This window comes from Prosopis cineraria, unplaced genomic scaffold, assembly GCF_029017545.1.
Source record: "Prosopis cineraria cultivar Desert tree isolate PC_DT_omini unplaced genomic scaffold, ASM2901754v1 PC9, whole genome shotgun sequence".
Classification (NCBI taxonomy): Eukaryota; Viridiplantae; Streptophyta; class Magnoliopsida; order Fabales; family Fabaceae; genus Prosopis; species Prosopis cineraria.
The window spans coordinates 21,435,536-21,457,906 of NW_026555340.1; the positions used below are offsets into that span (position 1 = coordinate 21,435,536).

At 29.6% G+C, this 22,371-nt stretch overlaps 3 protein-coding genes across 5 annotated transcripts; 1 reads left to right on the forward strand and 2 right to left on the reverse strand.

The window, feature by feature from the left end:
* Positions 1-2,478: 2,478 nt before the first annotated feature.
* LOC129320387 (uncharacterized) lies at positions 2,479-4,958 on the reverse strand. 2 transcript variants are annotated; one of them, XM_054965816.1, is made up of 3 exons: positions 4,822-4,958; positions 4,389-4,483; positions 2,479-3,892 (listed from the first exon to the last, which is right to left on the reverse strand). In XM_054965816.1, exons 2-3 carry the CDS (start codon positions 4,439-4,441, stop codon positions 2,662-2,664), a joined length of 1,284 nt encoding a protein of 427 aa, XP_054821791.1. In that variant the 5' UTR covers positions 4,442-4,483; positions 4,822-4,958; the 3' UTR covers positions 2,479-2,661. The 2 variants fall into 2 exon arrangements, with proteins under 2 accessions (XP_054821791.1, XP_054821790.1); XM_054965815.1 differs by having other exon boundaries at positions 4,361-4,483.
* Positions 4,959-10,739: 5,781 nt separating this feature from the next.
* Positions 10,740-13,181, reverse strand: LOC129320718 (uncharacterized). 2 transcript variants are annotated; one of them, XM_054966281.1, is made up of 3 exons: positions 12,869-13,181; positions 12,615-12,755; positions 10,740-11,931 (listed from the first exon to the last, which is right to left on the reverse strand). In XM_054966281.1, the coding sequence occupies exons 2-3, from the start codon at positions 12,683-12,685 to the stop codon at positions 10,782-10,784; spliced, it is 1,221 nt and encodes a 406-aa protein (XP_054822256.1). In that variant the 5' UTR covers positions 12,686-12,755; positions 12,869-13,181; the 3' UTR covers positions 10,740-10,781. The 2 variants fall into 2 exon arrangements, with proteins under 2 accessions (XP_054822256.1, XP_054822258.1); XM_054966283.1 differs by having other exon boundaries at positions 12,615-12,787.
* Positions 13,182-17,611: 4,430 nt separating this feature from the next.
* On the forward strand, positions 17,612-20,525 carry LOC129319661 (uclacyanin 1-like). The gene is made up of 3 exons (XM_054964751.1): positions 17,612-17,758; positions 18,856-19,024; positions 20,161-20,525. The coding sequence occupies exons 1-3, from the start codon at positions 17,612-17,614 to the stop codon at positions 20,523-20,525; spliced, it is 681 nt and encodes a 226-aa protein (XP_054820726.1).
* Positions 20,526-22,371: the final 1,846 nt, after the last annotated feature.

Below are 22,371 nucleotides of genomic sequence, written 5' to 3' on the forward strand. Positions count from 1 at the left end.
ATGGACAAGGAAGTGTCTTTGAAATAACATAACTCTTCATTAAATGGTACAGTTTTTACTTTCACAACCCATAATTAATAATAGCTTTTGTTAAAATATTTTTTATAGATTTTTAAAATTTTTTTCATATAAAAAGTGTTGGAATTTTGCTATCATGATACCGTCAAGTGTTTCATAAGTATAAATATATGTAAATACATAAATATAAATTTTACTGTAATATGGGAAATGGAATTTGATTCAAGAAGTGAACGCTACTTGCACATTTTTAAAGAATGCCAAGGAGTTAATCGTAGTAATGTTTGCTCTTCTATTGATAATTATTGTGTTTGATGATACAGTAAATCCATGATAAAAATAATGAAAATGACATGAATAATTTACGTGAGCCTCATTTGGGCAACAATTTTGTATAGAATAGAAGCACTAATGAACTCATTGCATCTAATTTAAATGAAAATCCTTATGGTGTTATGTTTCTATTCAAGATTCATTTTTTGAATTGAAATCTTCTCTTATCAATGTTTTACTTAAATTCTGTAAACTTGCAAGAGAAGATCCTCGGAGATGCATTTTTTTTTTGTATGTGCAAATATGAAATAAATTAGAGCTCAGGTGGATTATGTATAATTGATGGTATTTCACGTTACTCTGGAAGGTGCAGCAAAGGATCAATGCTTGATTAGACCAAATCTATGTAAATGCTAATGCTGATAGAATATGAGGTTGTCATAAACATGTCATGTCAGAGACAAATGAAATGATTCAATCCACTTGGATCCAAAAAAAAAAAAAAGTTTTTGTTTGAAAATTTTTAATGAAAAAAATAGATGCATGTGTTATGTATTAGAGATATTATTAAATAAAAATGTATAAGCTTACGTGTATGGTTGTAATTATTATTCTGTTTTTTTTTTTTTTTGGTAACCAAGTGATTAAGAAAAGGTTTCAGAGAAGGAGATATTGAAAAGAGTGAATCATTTCACATTTTATTATTGTAAGCAACGTATATATATACTAGGTGCGTAACCAAGTCAGTTAGCACTTAAACGCTTGGTTAACAGAATGATAATTACAACGGTACATATAAGCATATACAATATACATGTTATTTAATAATATAATATAATGTATGCATCTACCTATCTATAGGTATAATGACAATTGCAACATATAAATATGTGAATGTGCATCAAAATGAAGAAGATAAAGAGTATAGGAGGGAATGAATAGAAAAAGAAACTCCTACAAGTAAAAAGTGATGCACTTTCACTCTTCCATTTTCCTAATAACACAATTTGATCTCTCAATATCCACTTTCCTCTATCTTACTCCTCTCCTTATTGCAATTGGGAAACTTCAAGTCTTTCTACTTATAGGAAGAAAGTGTTTAGATTGGTGACAAGTGGTATTTACAGTAAGAAAAAGTATTTAGATTGATGGCAAGTGTAAAGATAAAATAATTTTACACGTGTTTAAAAAAAGTGAGAAACATTCAATAGTTTAAAATGAAAAAGAGTGCACAAGTATGCATAAAGTTATTTTTTTGATATATCTATAATCAAATAGTTAAAAGTCAATAATGTTGATTATTATATTGTGAATCTAAAAATTTAACGATTTGATCATAATTGTATCAAAAAAATAACTTTGAAAATATCATTGGATGTTCCTAACCAACAATTTTTTGAATATTTTTACCCCCTTGCCTCATAATTTATTTATAGTTATAGTTTTCTTTTAGGGTAAGAATTTAGTAACTTAGTCCATAAGCTTAATCATAGTTGCGAATTATTTTTTTCAGCCTTTTAATATAAAATATTAAAAAAAACTAAAAAGTTGAGAAAACATGATAAATATGTTCTTTGTTTTCATGTTGTTTGACTTGTTTGGGTCAAGTTCAATTAGTTTAAAAAGTTGAAAATGAAATAACAATTCAATCATTTTCCCTCTTTACAAGAAATAAAAAATAAAATTTACAAGACTTATTTAAAAATAAGTCACTTAATTGGCACTTATTCATAACTGTTCCAAATTGATTTCTAGTATCATGCCACTGGTTTACAATTCTATCAATAACTTCTTGATAAACTAAAAAAACTCCTCTCTTCCAACATCAATTCAAGTTCCCAAATATTTTCCTCTAGCCTGGAAGCAAACTTGGAATTGAATAGGACATGGAGATATATTTTATATTTTCTCTCTCTTTAGCATGTGCCTTCTAGGGCTGAAACACCATAATGCAGTTATGAAAATTAAAATTCTGGTCCAAAATAATGGAGTAGGCAGGTGTCAATTTTGCAAAAAGCCGAACTTTGCACGATCAATCTCAGATAACTACCCATCATAGTTTCTTACCAAAACCAGGTTTTTTAGGTCTAGCCTTTGAAGACCTCAACGCTAAATAAGACCCATCATAGTTCATATAAATACCCTGTGATAATTTTCTATCATGTTTATTGTATTGTGCAGTCAAAATGAAGTATAAACCATTGAATATATTCATCAATACAAACAAACCTATACATCCACACGGTACAGAGGTATGCACGTATATAACCTAGGACAAAATGAAGGAAATAAGAGTACAGAAGGCAAAAGAGTTATGGAACAAAAAGTAAATAAATCTTTATTGCTCTTCTAAAGAAAATAACAGCTATTTTATGGTGGTTCAGATAATTTAGGACAACACATTGATGTGTGAGATTCAGAGGTACATTTACCAACAAGTCTGGGAAGCATCCAATGGATACCATAAAACGTTCTGAACGGAGGTAACCAATTAACAATTCCATCTTTGAAAGAATATATCCCAATATTCTTATTCAAATTACTAGTGAAACATATTTGGTTACCTCGAAAAAGAAGGGAAGGAGGACAATCCTTAACGTTAATTATCTCAGAGCATGAGTCATTCAGCAATACAATTTGATCTCCCAACGTATCCACTTTCACAAGCCGATCTTCATACACCTTATAGATCTCAAACTCAACTGTCAAAAAATCAACTTTAACCTCCTTACGATGGTGCATCACAAGAAAAAGATTATTTTCTTGAGGCTCCACCACTAAATATGATTGGAATGGTAGATCCCACTTTGCATTAGTAACTCGAGAAGAACCAGCAACAGCTAGAGGAAAAAGCTTGATATCATTGTCAATTTCTATAGCACCCACATGAAAAAGCTTCAAATCATGGTCAATTTCAAATATGTCAACCTTGTTATATTTCTTTCTGATAGCATATAATTTGTTATTGTAAAATGCCACATTGACATATTGTTCATCTGTTTCATGAGCTTCCCAAGCACTGCCTCCAATCTCACACAAGGCTAACTTCCCATATTTAGAAACGAATGCAATCATAATGGGACTCAAAAATCTGCAGAATAATACTGCAAAAGCTTTGGCATGCTTACTAGGGCCAACAAGAGAGAGAGATTTATGAGAAGGTATAAACTTCATGGTAGACAAAGATGGGAGATCAAGATGAATATTGGAGAAGAGATTCACAAGCTGGATTAGTTCCTCCTTGTAATATTGCAGACATAACCATCCCTTGAATGATCCAATAATATATGGATCAGAATGCTGGAATGATTTTGGTTGTATTTGATAGCATGTTATCTGGTTGTGTATTCTTCTTCCAAATAGAGTGGGGTCATTCGAGAGACCAATGAGTGATGGAGGCTCATGTGCTTTAGGATTAACTCTTTTGAAGGCCACTGAGTGCCATGACTTGCAGACTCTAGCAAATTGAAGTTGTTCTGAAATCGATAACCGATCACACAGGAGCTCAAGAACATCTTTGGGAATATCGAGGATGTCTCTAGGTATGAAGTAGAACAACCTCTCATTGATTCTCAATGCTTCTTGAGAAGATTCTTCCATGCTAAGGTAACAAGATTAGAAAATGACATTCAGTTAAATATCAACAAGATCTTTTTGAGCAATTCCTACCAGGGAGTAGTGAAAAACTAGAACTCTGCAACTCTTTGATGCTCATAAATCACATCATAAACTGAATTTATTTCACAGTAAAAAAAAAATGGAAAGAATCATAATATATAGTCCTTCTACATTATAAGGTGTTTTCAACTAAATTGCGCACATCAATTATAAAAGCAACCTAATGTTCCACTTTTGGCCCTATTTATGAGAAGGGATCGCTATTGCATCTACCCTTAATCACTACTCTTACAATTTCCAACTATTAGAGAATATAACAAAGCCCCTGCTAGGGAGGGAGTATATTAAAAGCAATCATATACTTAAGGTTCAAAATAAATTTGCCAATGCAATTCAACCAATTGATTCTTGTTTATGAAATATAACTCAAACAAAAATATCAAAAAGTCACCAAGGAACTCCAGTAGGGTAGATCCAACCTCCAGTTGGTAAAATAAAGTGAAGACTTATAACTGCACCCATTATCATCCATCAAACATGACGCATCCCTGGGATGCCATGTATATCAAATATCCTGCAAAAATCCACGGCAACAAAGCATTCAATATAGATTAAGACTACCCAACCGGTTCCAAAAAGAATCTCAGGCTGTATTTCAGGGTTTTTTCAGGGTTTTGATTTAATGGAGAGGAGTGATTAGGACGGGAGTGATTCTAATGATTTCTTGTTTGGTTAATGGGGAAAAGAGGTTTTGACTCCCAAAAACTCTCCAATTTAGAGGAGAGGGAAGTCTAAAACCTTCAGAATCTCAAAACAAACAGGATTATCTCATACCATGAATATTTTTAGGCATGCGTGCCCAAAAAAACAAGATCAATTAGGTAGAGAATAAGAAAATCGCGAAGCACTTACTTAAGACAACAAGCGTGAAGGAGAAGATGATATGTCTCAACGCTAAAATTTTCCTTCCAATTGCTCCTCTCTTCTTCTCCTTGATCGTCCTTTCTCTGCTTCGCCCTTTGCTCTCACCTTGTCCCTCATATTAACGTCGATCAGCTTTAAATACGATCCAGAATTTGTGCATTCCCTTCCCGGGTCACGCCCCTTGGCCCGCCTTATTTATTTTATTCCCCTAATTATTTTGTCCTAATTTTTTGCGAACATTATTCTCTTAAATTTAAATCTTAAAGATAAATTAAATAAAAAAGAATTTAACATCCCATTTGGTCACTAAAAATAAAAATAAAATAGAATAAATTTAAAAAAATCAAGACACAAATAAAGTAAATCACTCTTTTTTTTATAATAAGTATGATAAAACTCATTAATATATATTACAAATATGAAAATTATAATACCTTCAAAAATCTCATGAATTGTGATTCATAATCTCATAAATTAAATTACCCTTCCTCTTAAGAATGTTCTTATCTATCCCTTTTAATCATTTTATTTTTACCTTTATTTTTTTAATCTATTCTATTCTAATAACCAAATGCAACCTATATTTGGGTTTGGCACAAATTTCATGGGGCTTATTGAAGTAACTCAAAGTAAAATAATTTTTTTTTTAAACTTAGATTCGGCCTTAAAATTTTTTGACCTCATTCAAGTTGACTTGTCAAATTTGATTTAAATTATTAACTCTTTATAAATATGGGAGGAAAGTAAATGTTTTTTTTTTTATGCTTTCAACACAAATAGCTAATAGATTGAGCACGCACGCACGCACATGAGTAATTAAGTGCCAAGTGAATAAAATATATCGAATTTTCTAATTTTGTGACTCAATTACAATATCATCGACTTAGAGAATGCTATGGTTTGAGGGTCATGACATGGGAGAGCTTCTTTGAAGATCTCCCTCATCGGATTAAATGACAAAATGATTGACTCCTAAGTTATACTCAATTTTGGTATAATTTTTTAAATTTTTAAAAACAATACAATGTGATTCCTCCTGTTAATAAAAATTTATTTCAAAAGTTAATTGGTTAAAAATGATTTAAAAATTACAGACATTGACATAAAAAATTACAAAAAAATCAAGAAAATTTCCATAGATCTATTATGTAATTTTTTAGGTTTTTTTTTTCATTATAATTAACTAGTGGTCAAATTTAACTTTCCTTAATAATAAAGGTAACATTACACAATTTTTAAAAATTAAATGAGAACATTGCACTAAAAGCGACTTGAAGATCCCTGATAGCTGATAATCCTCAACATATATTTTAGGGACCAATTTATCATTTAACAATTTTTTATTTAATGTATACTTGACAAATGACATGTTTAACATTAGATCCCATTCAATCTCCTGAAAATAAGCCTCCATGACAGCTTGTTTAGCCAAAAGACCATGATTTTGAAAGTTAGCTTAGGACAGAGTCAATATAAGACCATGATTTTACCAAAAAAAGAAAAATATATATAATAGCGTGATTTCCAGATTGCAATTCTGTCACGAAACAAAATTTAAATAATCTATGTTTGACGAACAAAATTTAAATAAATGAATGTAGTTTATAGTAAAACCCCAAACCCTACACACACACCACGGGATTATTAAAAGTCTGAGTTTTCTTAGGAATTTGTGTTTATAGGCACGAACTTACTTTAATTTCCATGTGGTAGTATTTTTTGGATAATTAAATAATTTATCTAAAATATTATTATATATATCTCTCTCTATAGTGTATAGTATATATTAAATTAAATATCTTGAGATTTGTTTATTTTAATTTTTAAATTTATCTATCACATTAAATGATTCTAAAACTAAGTTATTTGAATTTTGTGGTGTGCTACTACTCCAAGTCAATGGAAATACAAATCTCCGTTTTTAATTGTTTGGCCTTCTTTTCTTTAATATAAACATGCATATATCTTCGGCTTTGATCTCCCTATATCCACAGGTCTTTCAAACGCAGAATTAATTTTTTTTTTTTGGCCAAAAAACGCAGAATTAATTAAAAAATGAGAAAAATAATTTCAAAATATAAATTTTGTTTAAATATTATTTTTTAAATTTTGTAATGAAAATAAAAAATCTAAATATTCAAGAACCTTCCACAACAAATGGAACAGAGTACGGCAACTCAACATGTATGTGTATGTCATTCATTTATCTGAGAGGTTGCCGAATCCGAATCAAATAATTGAGCCAACATATTATACTATTTTTGTTACGGATTCAGATTCAGTGAATGTTCTGAATAAATCCCAAATTCGCTCCTTGATTTATGTGCATCCTCATAAAATTGTCATTTAACTCATTGTTTCATTTATTTCTGGTAAAGTATGAATTTTTAAGTATTGTTGATGAAATTTTATGACTCTAGTATAGACACTCACTAACTCGTGAAAATTAAAGTGACATAAACAAAAACAGAAGAAAGGTCACTATTTATAAGAAAATATAACTCACGCACATATATAAAATAATAATCATGAATATATTGAAAGAAGTGAAGAAAAAAATAAAGGAGACCAGAAAAAAGTGTCTTTCTTTATTGATATGAAATGCTTACCATATACAGATAAACTTAATAATAACTAATAAATATTTTAATAATATCTAGGCCAATGCAAGATGTGACTTGCAATTACATTCAGTTGTAGTAAATCTGGGAAATATCCAATGCAGACAACGCATGTCCCTCCCTGGCGATGCCCAAATAATAGTTTCATCTTTGAGTGAATAGATTCCAACATCATGATAAAATGTACCAATGAAACATATTTGGTTACCTTCAAAAATCGGAGAATTATCATTGGAACAATCTTTAACGTTAATAATCTCAGAACATGAATCACCCAGTAACAGAATCTGATCTCTCAATGTATCCACTTTCACAAACTGATGATGATCATCTTCCACCTTAAAGATCTCAAACTCAAAAGTTAAACCAAACATCTGGTGATGTTGCATCACAAGAAACAGATTATTTCCTTCATGATCCTCCACTAAATATGCTTGTCGAAGTAATGGCAATAACGAAACATCAATGACCTGTGAAGAATCTACAACACCCACAAGAACAAACCTCAAATCATCATCAATCTCAAATATGTCAACCTTGTGAAATTTCTCGCTCACAGCATACAATTTTTCATGATAAAATGTTATATTAACATAGTAACATGCATCATCTCGGTGATGATCATGATGTTGATGATGAGTTTTCCATGTACTGTCTCCAATCTTGCACAATGCCAAGTCACCATATTGAGAAACAATTGCAATCATAATGGGTCTCATAGATTTGCAAAAAGATAATGCAAAAGCTTTGGCATAGAGATTATCAGAGAAGCATGGGAGATCAATGTGAATATTGGTGAAGAGATTCACAAGCTGCATTACGTTGTTGTTGCAGAAATATTGCACGTATAACCAGCCCTTGAAGTATCCGAGAATGTCTGGATCGTAATGTTCGAATGATTTTGTTCCTATCTGATAACAAGTGACTTGGTCGTCATACTCATACATTGTTTTGAAGGAGGACGATGACTTCTGATCATCAATGAGACCAATGAGCCATGGAGTGTCCCGTGCTTTAGGGTTTGGTCGTTTGAAAACCAGAGAACAAGATGACTTGCAAACCCTAGAAAATTGAAGTTGATCTTGAATGGATAAGTTATCACACAAGAACTCAAGAATGTCCCTTGGTATAAGATCAAACAATCTCTTCTCGCTTCTCATCAATTCTTTTTGCTTTGACTCTTCCATATTCTGTGTTAACTACACTACTATATTGAGAATAGTTCATTCATAAGATCAGTTTTTATATATAATGTAAAAGAACTTAGCAAGTTGTGAAAAAAATATAGAAAATATACCACTTACTTTGGGTAAAATTTTACTTTTATGATGATATCCAACTTCGAAACAACGCTTAGTGTTGCTATGCAGCAGACTAGCATTATATACTACGTTGTATATTTAGGCCAGTGAAATTTGATTTGAATCGTTTATATGCCTTGTAATTATATGATGATGATTTTTAGATGATATGCCTTATATAATAAGAAGATAAAATAATAATTAAACTAGATAATTTTCATTTATTTCAAATCATATCAGGATAAATAAAATACGCTAGGATCAAATTCAAATGCGAAAAGATCAAAAGACCAATAATTTTAAGAGGTTTCATTCTAGTTTATCTTATTTTTTACGCTTATTCATTGGTTTTGGTATAAGATATAATGGTGGCATTTAGTATATATTTTTTAAATTTTTTAAAAAATAAACTTTTAAAGAATTATATTTTTTATTATTTTGAGAAGTTGCTTTAAATGATTGGCTTTTAAAAATAATAAGATGCATGCATATATGAAAAAGAATATAGATGAAACAATCACTTTTCCCAAAAAAAAAAGACTTTTGAGAAAATTTAAAATGTTTGTTTAAAAATTTTCAATTAAGACAAACTAAGCTCGTGCAAATCAAATCCCAAAAAAAGAAAAAGAAAAAGAAAAACATTGAAAAAAACAAATTACACAGAAAAACCAAATAGGTACACATTTTGGCAAAATCAATAATCAATTTTCCCCCTTATTCCGCGTCTAAAATGGAACCCAATCGATTTTGTAATCACCCTTAAACATGATAAGTAAGTCATTAGATAACAAATCATATTTAATAAAAAATAAGATTAAAAAATTTAAAATATGAAATTTTCAAAATACTTATCCAAAAGATAAAATTAAAAATTTTCAAAAAAGGAAAGAAAATATGAAATTATATTGCAAAATATTATTATTCTTATTTAGATTAAAGAGCATTTTTCCATTCAATTATGCGCTCAGTTTTAAATGCCGAAGGGAAAATTAGACTATAAATAAATTTAGGAACAAACAGTTAAAGAGCAAAACTGCTCTTTAATTTTTATTTTTAATCAGAGAAATTGGGTAAAAAAATATATAAGTTGCCAGTTGTTTTGGAGGACGGTCATAATTTTTTTTTAAAAGATAATCTTTAGTCTTGTAGTTTGATTGTGTTTTGTTTTTAATCTCTATAACTTTTTCTTTTCAATGCTTTCAGTTTTTATAGAAACTAAAATTACTGAAAAAAAAACTATAAAGATTTAAAAAAACAAAGATTACTGAATTTTTTTAAAATTATAAAAACTGAAAACACTTAAAAAAATATAAGTGTTAAAAATAAAACCTGATAAAATTATAAAGATTAAATATTATGTTTTTTTTTGGGCCATTTTAGGCAAAGAATCAATATACTAAATGAAAATTCAGCCCAAAAACATATAGGATTAAAGAATAGTTTGACTTTTTTTTTTTGGGCCAGAAAAAGAATACTTTAACTTTGTTTTTTTATTGTCCATTAAAGATATGAATATACTTCCTCAATTGAATTGAATCTTATCTTTTAATAAAATAATTATTTATATTTAAATTAACATTATTTTTATATTTTTATTTTTATTTAAGAGAGTATTTCACTTTAAAATAAATTTAAAATAATTTATTTATTAAGGTATTTTTGAAAAAATATATTAATTACAGTTGAAATGTTAAATTTTTTTACATTTTTAATATTCAATTTCTTAAAAAATGTCTTGTATATTTGTTGAAGGGAAGGAGTAACATTCATTGGATAGGAGATGGACTTTGTTTTTTTTTTTCACAAATAGTAATTCTTGATAAAAGGTTCATATTTGATACTAATTTTAATTTGATATCGATGATACTACTTAGTTTAAAAGCTTCACACTTTATAATACCCACATACAATGGATGGAACAACAAAGAAGAATAACCCTAATGACAAACAAAACAGAGGAAATCGCGCAACTGAACAAAAAGGCTTGAAACTTGAGATTTTATTGAATATATGATGAGTACAAAATTTAACATTTAGGATGTGATTCACAATTACATTGGGATGCAATTAATCTAGGAAATATCCAATGTAGGCAATACATTTTTCTGAATGGCAATAACCATTCAGTGGTTTCATATTTGAAGGAATAGATACCAAGATCATAATCAAATCCAGTAGTGAAACATATTTGGTTTCCTGGGAAAAAGGTAGAAGGAAGGCAATCTTTAACATCAATAATCTCAGAACACGAGTCACTCAGTAACACAATTTGATCATCCAACGTATCCACTTTCACTAATTGATCTCCATCTTTTATCTTAAATATCTCAAACTCAATGGCCATCAGAACAGAATCCAACATCTTACGATGTTGTAACACAAGAACAAGATTATTATCTTTAGAATCCCCCAGTAGGTAGGCCTGGAAGGGTGGAGGCAATGGTAATGAGGCATCAATAACTTCCGAAGAATCTATAACAGCCACAAGAGAGAGCTCCAATTTGTCATCAGTTTCATTTATGTCAACCCGGTTGAATTCCTTTCTCATTGCATACAATTTCGATTTGCAAAATGTTAGGTTAATATATTGTTCCTCTTTTTTATGACCTTTCCACCTACGGCCTCCAATCTTGCACAAAGCTAGGTTCCCAAGACTAGAAACAATTGCAATCATAATGGGTCCCATAAAATTGCATAATGATACTGCAAAAGCTCTTACATGCTTTATATCAGAAGGGGTAAAATTCTTTATAGTGGACAAACGAGGGAGATCATGATGAATATTGGAGAACATATTTACAAGCTGGGTTAAATTGATTGATTTATATTGCAGATATAACCATCCCTTGAAGGATCCAATAATATGCGGTTTGGAATGTTTGAATGATTTTGCTCGTATCTGATGGCATGTTACCTGGTTGTATATACTTCCACGGAAAGTGGGGCCTTCAGTGAGACCAATGAGCCATGGAGTCTCATATGCTTTAGGGTCAGGTCTTCCAAAGGCCAAAGAGTGCCATGACTTGCAGACTCTAGCAAATTGAAGTTGGTCTGTAAATGATAAGCGATCACACAAGAGCTCAAGAAATTCTTTAGGTACATCAAGGATGTCTTTGGGTATGAGGTCCAATGATTCCTTATCGATTCCTAATTCCTCTGGCTTTAATTCTTCCGTCCTGAGAGATAAACGTCAAAAGGTGAGATTCGTTTAGCTGTCAAAAGCTAGTTGGGGAAAGTAGAGAGAATCATAAACACGCATCCCTGGCCTATCTTCAATTAACTCAACAAACAAACAAACAAACAAACAGCAGCAACTGATTGAGAAAGACTAAACAGTGAACCCAAAGCTAATTACTTGTTTATAAACTAAAAGCATAACTCTAACAAAAACATGTAAACTTCATATCTCAGTTGGCACCAGATAAGCAAGATGCAACATATGGTGGTCCATAATAGAATGACACTATCAAAATTTAAATTGGACAATATTCTTCAAATTAGCAGGAGTTAAAAAAAAAAAAAAAGGCGAAGGTCGAGCAAACTAATTGTGTTTAATCAGCAACTGATAAATCAATAGTGGATCAATCCAGTGGCAGGAATACTTTGTTTTATTAGGGATCAGCAGTTTGTGTCAAGTCCTTTTTCCTTTCCTATGATTGCTCATTTACAGAAACTTCCACATAGCCTTTTGTTTTAGGTTATCAATCTACCTCCTTTCCACTGAGGTGGATTCAGAATGATATTGCACGTTGTCAAACTTTCAGGCTGTGTATATTTCTACTTATTAATATAATATGCGGTTGAATGAAAAAACAAAAATATGAAAAATACAATTCAAATAAAAGCATCACAAAGTTACCAAGGAGCATCAATAGGGAGGATCCAAATTCCAGTTCCTAAAATAAATTGGAGACTTATTGCTGCACCCATTTTCAGTTGATGGCATCCCCTTATAATAACCCAGCAAAATCACCAGCAATGAAAATCCAATCCAAATCTTCTGCAAAAATTCGTAGCAGTTGAGTATTCAGGCTACCCAATATCGGATTGTATTTCGTGGGCAATATTTGTAGGAGTGGAAAAGAAAGCAAAGGGATATCTCCAAGCGGTTACCTGATCTAAAGAAGCGTGAAAGTGATACTTCAGCTATAATTTGCTCAAAGCTTGACAGTTATGCTGATTCTTCCTCCAATTTCTTGCTCTTCTTCCTCAAACGCTGTATCGTCAGTCTAAATTATCTCCTTTTCGTCATCCAATTCTTGCTCTCGCCATCACTCTTAGTTTGATTTTCCCGCCTAGAATGAAGCTCTGATCTGATATGCGCGGCGCTGATAACTCCGCCATTGAATTCCGAAATTTGTGCATTCCATTATCGCCACTTAGTCGCGTACTTGCCTTGCGTTTTCTAGTCCTCTTTGCTAAGAGATCGAATCCCCCGTTTCGTTGATTTTAGGGACGATTATATTAAAATTCTACACAAAATAAACGTTATAATAATTAATTTTTTTTTTTCAAATCTAATTACAATTCTTCTTTAATTTTATTACTTAGGAACAATGATATTTGAAGACCTTTTAAATGTTTTATTATATTTAAGGACCCCGAATTCTAGAAATTGAAAACAAAAATGAAAAATCTTTGGCCGGAAATAAATTTCTTTTTTAAACCAAACTCTAATTTTTCATTCAACTGAATTTCCGAATTTTTCATTTTTTTACTTTTTAACAGTGATAATTTAAAACCATTACTAAAAAAATTAATTTTAATTTTTGTTTATGAGTAAATCTCCAAAAACTTTCTGACATACATTTGATTTGATTTATTTTAGTAGTTTTTTTTTATAAAGATTACTTTTGAAAGTTTTTCACAATAGTCATCCTTTATAAGAATGATTTTAATTTTTCTTTAAAATTTTTATAATCCTGAATCTTTAGACGTAATTAAAGCCTTAAAGTTCCTTCAAAATATCTTTTTTCCTTAAAAATTAAATTAAAAAAGAAAACACAATTACTTTTATAGGCCATTCTATATTTTAAATTGAAAAGATCATCCTTTTTAAAAAATAGTTTTAGTGAAGCTTTTTGGTATCTATCTTTTCCTTTTTTATATTTGAGAAAATTAATATGTATGGCCTTATAATCTTGTTCGATTTTGAATTATATCCCTGTAACTTATTTCATTTTAATTAAATTTGTATAGTTTAATCCATTAAATATGTTAGTCTCTCAAAGTTAAAATGCTTTATTACACCACAAAAAGTTAAAATACTTTAATTTTTCCTTTTAAAAATAAAATTAAGAACTTTTATATTTTTATTAAAAGATTATATAATTTTAAAATTAATTATGTGATTTTTATAACTCAAAATTTATATAATTAAGTCATGTCTCCTAAATAACTTTTATACATATAACATTTTATTAAAAAATTAAGTATTGTATTAAATCAATTTTGGTTAAAAGTATTAAATCAAACTCGCTATAAATTTTAAAATTATTTTTTTTGAAAAGTCAATCATTGATTAAAAATTTTAACATATATTCTAAGACTAGCATATTTAATCAACCAAAATTATAAGGGGTTGATTTTTGTTTTGGCCAAAACTATAAGAACTTGATTAAAACAAAATAAATTACAGATACATAATTTAAAATTATAGAAAACTAGAAAGGCATGTAGATTAATTTTTTCTTTATATTTTTAGATTCAATATATTTTATATTTTTTTTATTTGAAACTAGCTGAATAAAAGCAAACCTCAAGCAACTTTATGGTAATATATTTGTAACGGTGAAATTTGATTTCACTGGCTAGTATCTCGATGAAAATTGAGGTGAAAGACCAAATGAAAAAAGATAACTAAAGAATTCCAATTATTTTTGTCCGTCTCAAAAAATGCTCTTACGTAGTTAGAACCTACACACTTTCATGGTCCATCTTAGTAACTTACATTCACATTTTATTTTATTTTATTTTTTTAAAAAACTTACATTCACATTATTGTCACCCAGCAAAACATCAATGAGCATGTCAAACCCCTAAAGTTTCTACTTTTTACACCATAATCTTTGTCAACGTTCTTCGTTATTTGACCCAAAATGTATTCAAAAATCATATATCACGAATAATCAATCAATAGTTGTGAAATCTAGGCAGGCACAATGATATTTCAGTGAAGGTTCGCCCATGAAGAAAATGTGTTGCCAATATTAATAAGGAAAATATATTTTTTATTCCTATAATTTTATCATGTCTTATTATTGGATCCTATACTTTTTTTTTGTTATACTAAGTCCTTATAATTTTTTTTTTCACTTATAATATTAGTCCTTCTATTTTTATATATGTTCAGAAGAATAATAATATAGTGCCGACGATGTTAAATTATCCAACGTGTAATTAATGTCATTTCAGTGCTCACCAAACCACTGTTCGGTTTTATTTTATTCATTTTTACAGACTTTGAACTCATATCATCACCTTTGTTTTGGTTTCATTCGCAGCATTAAGACGTACCTTGTTTCATTTTTCTGATTTTGAAGCCATTCATTGTTTTTTTTTTAACTAGAGTTTATTTTGTCTTTGTATATTCAATTATAGTTTTAAATTTCTTTCAATTGATTTCCTTATTCTGTATTTTATGATTTGTAATTTCTTTGTTTCTTTCTTTTTATTTTAACATTAAGCACAAGATTTAACATTGTTAATTACATGTCAGATAATTTAATACCGTTAGTATTACACCATCGTCTCTCTAGGCACTTTTAAAAATAGAAAAACTAATGTTATAAATGAAACAAACTATAAGGATTTGGAAAAAAAAAAAAAATACAGAGACCAATAATAAAATATAATAAATAAAACTATATGGTTATTAGTTATGTTTTTCCTATCAATAAATATATAAAAAGAGGTTTAGGTTTTAAAAAAATAAGAAAGAATATATAATAATTAAGATAAAGTAGAGACTAATTCATGATTTCAAGTCGAGACTAAACACAACAAAATTTTGAATGAGCGCGTATGCAAAACAAAGCCTTGTATGTTACTTAGTGCAAGTCTTTTCGTAAAGTTCCCAACACTTTCCATATATATATATATATATATATATATATATCATTTCAATTACCAAACAACATGTTCAAGCCCAATTCTATTGACTTAACTAACTTCCGATGTAATTGACCGAAAAATCCTTAGGATTTCTTATGCTTCCATCCTTCACATCATGGTGCAATAGAATATGATCCCAAAAATGGAATAATCTCATTCTCATATAATAATTATATTGAAGAATTTGGTGACAGAAATTTCTTTAAGAGAATATTGTACCAGTGCAGAGCCAGCTGCCAGGACCCTAAATTAAGGTGGGCAATTTTCTGTTTTTTTTTTCCTTTTTTTAAATAATGTTAAAAATAATTTAATATTAAAAAATTAATTATATATATTTATTGTATTAAAGTTTTGATATTTAGTGTGCAACTGTGAATCAAACAAGATCTCCTCTAATAAAAGGATACCTATAAACAATAAAAAAATTGAAAAATTTAATTTGGATTCTAAATCTAGAGAAAAAATCAAATGGATTTAATGTTTAAAATATTAAAAAAAATTAGGTGCAAAATATAAAAAAGAGGGGGTGCAAAATTTGAAATTCCATACTAGTTAGATATAATTTTCCCAAATGCGGAGGCAGGTGCCCGCCGTCCCTTGTATGTGACTTTGCTACTATATTGCACTGTAAGGTTTGCAAACCCTTCAATATTGACAATATCCTTTTGAGCATCGTGATTATCGTATACTTTTGTAATCAGTACTGATATGAATTGTCTAGATTTAATAGTTATTGTTCAGATTTAATATAATTTATTATATTTTTAATAAATTATTATTTTAATCGAAACAGAATTTAAATTACAAAATATCATATATCCCACAATAATAGACTTACAAGAACACCTTTTCTTTCAACAGTCCAAGTGGCCAATCAGGTCATCAACCAACCTTTTCTTTGCTAGCTTGACAACTTAAACACGCACCTAAACATACATACACTGGCACACAAGCACAAGTTCAAGCATATGACTTTCCTTATTAAAAAAAAAAAGGAGGGTTTTATTATGCGACTAGATTCAAGAGTCTTTGACAATGAACCACTTTTTAGCAAACTCTTATTGAGATGCTATGTCATGAAGTTATTATTTTCTCTTTAAAAGGTTAGTCTATTAGGGCGTGTAGCGCACCTGCTTATGTAGTTAAGTTTTTTTTTCAAGTTTCTTCGATGTGAGACCTAACAGCTCTCTCGACTAATCCGTGACGCCCCTATCATAGGTGATCCACCAGAGAGGCTTATTGATTGAGTAAACTTGAGTCTAATTCTGATACCACTTTGTCACGAGGCCATTATTCTCTTCCCAAAATGTTAATCCACTAAAACGTTCAGCACACCCACTTGTATAGTTAGGACCCTCCCCAAGTTCTTCCGATATAGGAAGTGACATATAGCTTATAAACAATAATAGGAACCATTTCATTTGACAAGATCAAATTCAAACCCTAAGCCCTATTTGGTACAAGGTATCAATTTTTAAGAGATTGTGAATGTGATTGTGAGTGAAAGTAGGGATAATTTTCAAAATGATGTTTGGTATGTGATGGGATTAAAAAATAAATAAAATTCAAATAAAAAAAAGTAAGTTAAAAGACACAATTGCCCTCATCTTCTTCCTTCCTTATTATTCCTCCTTCAATGTCTGCACTTAAAATTGAAAACTAAAGAGAATGAGGTTGACTAGATACACTTTACTAAGGTACCTTCACTCCAATTCCATGTTCAAAAAATCTAGATTCATCTCCATGGAAGTACTTCACCTCCCTATTGTCGTCATTGGTGAGTTCGAAGATCTCTCAAGACATCTCTTGTCGGCGTGGGGACCTGGGTTTGAAGGCATGATGGAGTCTGGAACTATCGGTAGCTACTATGCTAAAGAAGCCAAGGATGAAGTCTAGACCCTAGAATTGCCACCGACATCACTAACTTGGGTTTGAAGATGAAGACAAAGGAAATGGAGTTGGAGAAAGCTTGAATGTAGTGATGATCTAAGCCCATGGTAGCAAAAGAAGAAGACAAAGTGATGATCTAAACGAATTGTTGATGTAGAAATGAGGGGCATTTTAGTCTCAAAAAAATTACTCACAAGATTGCCTTTTCAATACCAAGGGAGTGAGGAGGTGGTGGTATTGTGTAATCTCATATAACATGGGATTGAGATTGGATTCACTAGTAATACATACCAAACATTTGGGATTATCTAATCTCAATCTTTCAATATTTCTTACTAAACAGCTTGAGAGCTCATGTCTCAATGAGATCCATTAGAAAATGATAAGAATTATATATTTAATTTTATATACTTAATATACTTTTATTCAATCAAATTAAGACAAGTGTATTTTAATATATTAATAATATTAATAATGAAAATTTGTTATAGAATAAATAATCTATAAAAAATTCATATATCTTAGTTTAATTGAAAACAAATATTTTAAATATATATAATTTTTCTTCCTTGAAAAAATGTGGAGTAGAATACAGTTTGGTTGCATGCATAAGTATAAATGTAGCGGTAAATTGAAGGCGACGAGGTGTAAAAAGTTTTTGTTGCAAAATTTGTAAGTGGATTTGATGTATATATTGCATTCAGATGAATTAATAAAAAAGCTAATATTATAAAAACAGGGCATGCATTCTACAAACATAAGATAATGATCATAACCAAACACAGCAACTGAAAAACAAAAGGCAACGGGACAGGGACTGAAAAATTAATGAATTTGCTTATAAAAGAACTATAAAGTTATGATGAAAATTGGATTTAACAATTATTACCAATTATTCCTTAACGTCCATTACTGAAGTTGCAACCTCCAAAACCCTAATCAATCTCCTTATTGAACAAACAAGAGAGAAAAATGTATCTATAAAAAGAGAAGATCGCCAATTAAGTCTCAACACACACACAAAAGAAGGAAGCTAAATACAGAGAACTAAAGCTAATCTTAATCTGGTTCTGAGAGATATGTCTTGGCTGGTGCAGACAAATAATGTTGTGATGTTGATTAGCATAATAATAATGACGAAGATGATGATAATATCAGAAGGAGCAGTGTACAAAGTTGGAGGCTCTTCTGGTTGGACCTCCATTGGCCGTGTGGACTACAAGAACTGGGCTGCCTCCAAGATCTTCCAAGTTGGTGATACCATCAGTACGTTCCTTAGATCCCACTTGCTCAATAATTTGATTTCCTCGTTGATATAACAAGTAAATAAATTATATTGGAGGGAAAATTACAAATGAGCCTTGTTAAAAAAAACTTATTTATAAGTCATTGTCACCCATTTGTGGAAATACCCAAGTCCCATCAAACTTTAATGTAATTAATTTACCAACTCAACTCTTAATAAAATAATTATTTATTTTTAAATTAAATTTAAATTTTTATATTTATCTTTATTTAATGAGATGTTTTACTTTAAAATAAATATAAAATAATTTATTTAATAGGGATACTTTTAAAAAAGTAATAATCACATTTTAAAATATTAAAAATGTCTTATATTTTTTAATAGAGTGAGTAAATTGTTGATTGGTCAATAGCCATCATTGACCGGCCAAAATTTTTTTTTTTGAAAATATATTTATTAATTATTTATGTTTTAATATGTATAAGTAAAACATCATGAATTTATAAATAAATCTTCAAGATTTAAAAGTCATTTTTGTTTGACCTTTACAAGTTGATCTCTTGTATTTATAATAGTTTAATTAATATTTATATGTTAAAATTTATAAATTTACAAGTTAAACTTCATATATTTACAAGTCTCTCGTTTTATATAAAATCTAATAATTAAAAGAAAAGAAAAAAAATCAATTAAAAGATTGCGCGTTACAAGCAAGAGACACTAAAAAGTGGGTCCACGTTAGAGGCTCCAAGCCAATGAAACCCACATCTATATTATAGCATGGTATAAAATCCTTGTTTTAGAAGCTTTGTTTATTGGAGGAAAACTCCAGTATATTTAATTATTAATTAAGATTGTATACTTAACATACTATTTTCTAATTAAATTAGGACATGTGAACTTTTCCTTTATATATATATATATATTATAGATTCTAATTAAATTATTAACACTTTTAACTTGGTCTTAAATTTAAAAGTCAGTTGTTCTATTTTGCTTGATAAGGAAAAGAAGACATAATTATAAAATAAAAATAAAAATTAAACTACAAGATATATATGTGCATTTATGTTTTCATTTTAAAACTGTTGCCATGAATTATAAGGGGAAGGACTAAAACTGAGATGTGTGTGCGTGTGTGAATTTGTGTGAGCAGTTTTTGAGTACAATCCTGAGTACCACAATGTGATGAGAGTGACATATGAGATGTACAAATCATGCAATGTTTCAGCTGGGACTCCAATAGAAACCTTCAACACAGGAAATGATTCAATAAAGATCAACAACCATGGCCACAATTTGTTCATGTGTGGGTTTCCAGGGCACTGCCTAAAAGGCCAAAAGGTTGATATCAATGTCATTAGGATTTCTGCAACAAAACCCCCATCTCCATCAACAACAAATGACGACGACGACGATGACGATGACCTTTGTCCTTGCCCTAACAAAGCTGCCCCTTTCACAGCATCATTTGGGCTTATAGGATTAGCCTTATCATTCCTTGCACTTGCTGGTTTCTAGCCTAGCTATAGCTTCTGTACTTTACAAGAATATGGCTTTGTTTGCTTTTCTGTTTGTTCAAATAAAGCAAGATACTCCTATTGTACGAATAAAAGGTCGCATGGCTTATAGGAAGTCTCCTCACTTAAATAACTAATGGTCAAAGGTTTGAATTTCACCCGTGCAGCACTTTAATTGGTAAAGATTTTACCCTTTGTTCTAGTTCTTTACAGAAGATAATTTTTATCATCGGTGAAGTTTATTTATTTTATTATAAAAAAATTAAGATATATTTTTATCTTTAAATTATTCTTTAAGCAGCACTCAATATCTTAAATTATCTTTCATAGCAATTTTATTTCTAAATTAAAATGTAACATAGTTGTCCCTATGTTAAATGTGTCCTAAATATGCTATGTTAAATATTCACCCCATGTTAATCATTGAAAATCTTGAATAGGATTTAAGTTTGACTAAAAATGTCATGTCATGCTAGATGGGTCTAAAAATATGTTATGGTTTAATTATCTTAGTAGCAAAATTGCTATATGATAAATAGTTTAGGAAGTATTCCTCTGAGAATATTTTAAAAGCAAAATACATCTTAACTTAGCTTTACCTAGCATGTTATGTGGCATTTTCACTTAGGTTTAAGTTTCAGTCAGTATTTTTAACAGTCAACATTAAGGAATTTAATGTTAGGGACAAATATATTATGTTTTAATTATTTTAGAGATAAAATTACTATAATAAATAATTTAAAACACCGCGTGCTCCTCTTATAATAGTTTGGAAGCAAAAATATATTTTAGCCTTATAACAAAAAGATATGTCTATTATGTATTGCACATAGTTTAAAAAATAAGGTATACTACTTACAATATGTGAATAGTGCTGTTTTCTAAAGATTTAGAGTTGACTTTTGATAATGTTTATGCATCAACACATGTCTCATGAATCTTATTTTACATAGAAATTAAGAGACTTGTGTATATATTTAATTTTATAATTTTAATATACTTTTATCCAAGTAAATCAAAATAAGTAAATTTTAATATGTTGATAATATTAACAACAAAAATTTATTATAGAATAAATAATCTATAAATAATATGCATGTCTTGATTTAATTAAAAATAAATATCTTAAATGTATAATATTAAATATATAAGTTTTTTTTAAAATAATATACCCAAAAAATGGACTTGGGTTAGAGTTTTGTTAGATCCAACCATTATAAATCTATCTAACTATCCATATGAGATCGATCTATTGGAATCTTTTCTAAGTTGCACAATAGATGCCTCAAAAAGAGAAAAGAGAGAGAGAGGAAGAATAAACACTAAAAAAAGGTTCTTGCTTTGGGTTGTGTTTTTACTTCAGCTATTTACAGTGTGGAGACGCCATTGTAAAAAAGGAAAATCCAATCATCGTAATTTGTTCCATGATGGAAGGATTTAATGCGATGGAATATTTCACAATGAATGCGATGGAAGACTTCCTGTTCTGGAACCAAACATAGTTCACAATTCATGACTTCCCGTCATTTGTAATCAATCTGGAATATGTTAGATTTTAGCTGATTGCTCCGACATAATGACCCAATTATCATTAAGGGTGGATCAATAAATTCCACCAAATTGAATATGCTATTGCAAAACTAATCATCATAATGTTTAAGTTTAATAAGACTTGTTATTATTGATAAAGTGTAGGTAGGGCTGTGTAAAAGTACTTCAATCTTGTATAACATAGTTCAATCCAAACAAACCCGATCTAGTCTTGTCTTAAAAAAAATGACTTGAAGGAGTAAAAAGATTGAGATTAGACTTTATCTTCAAGTTAAATTGAATAGGAGACCAAATTT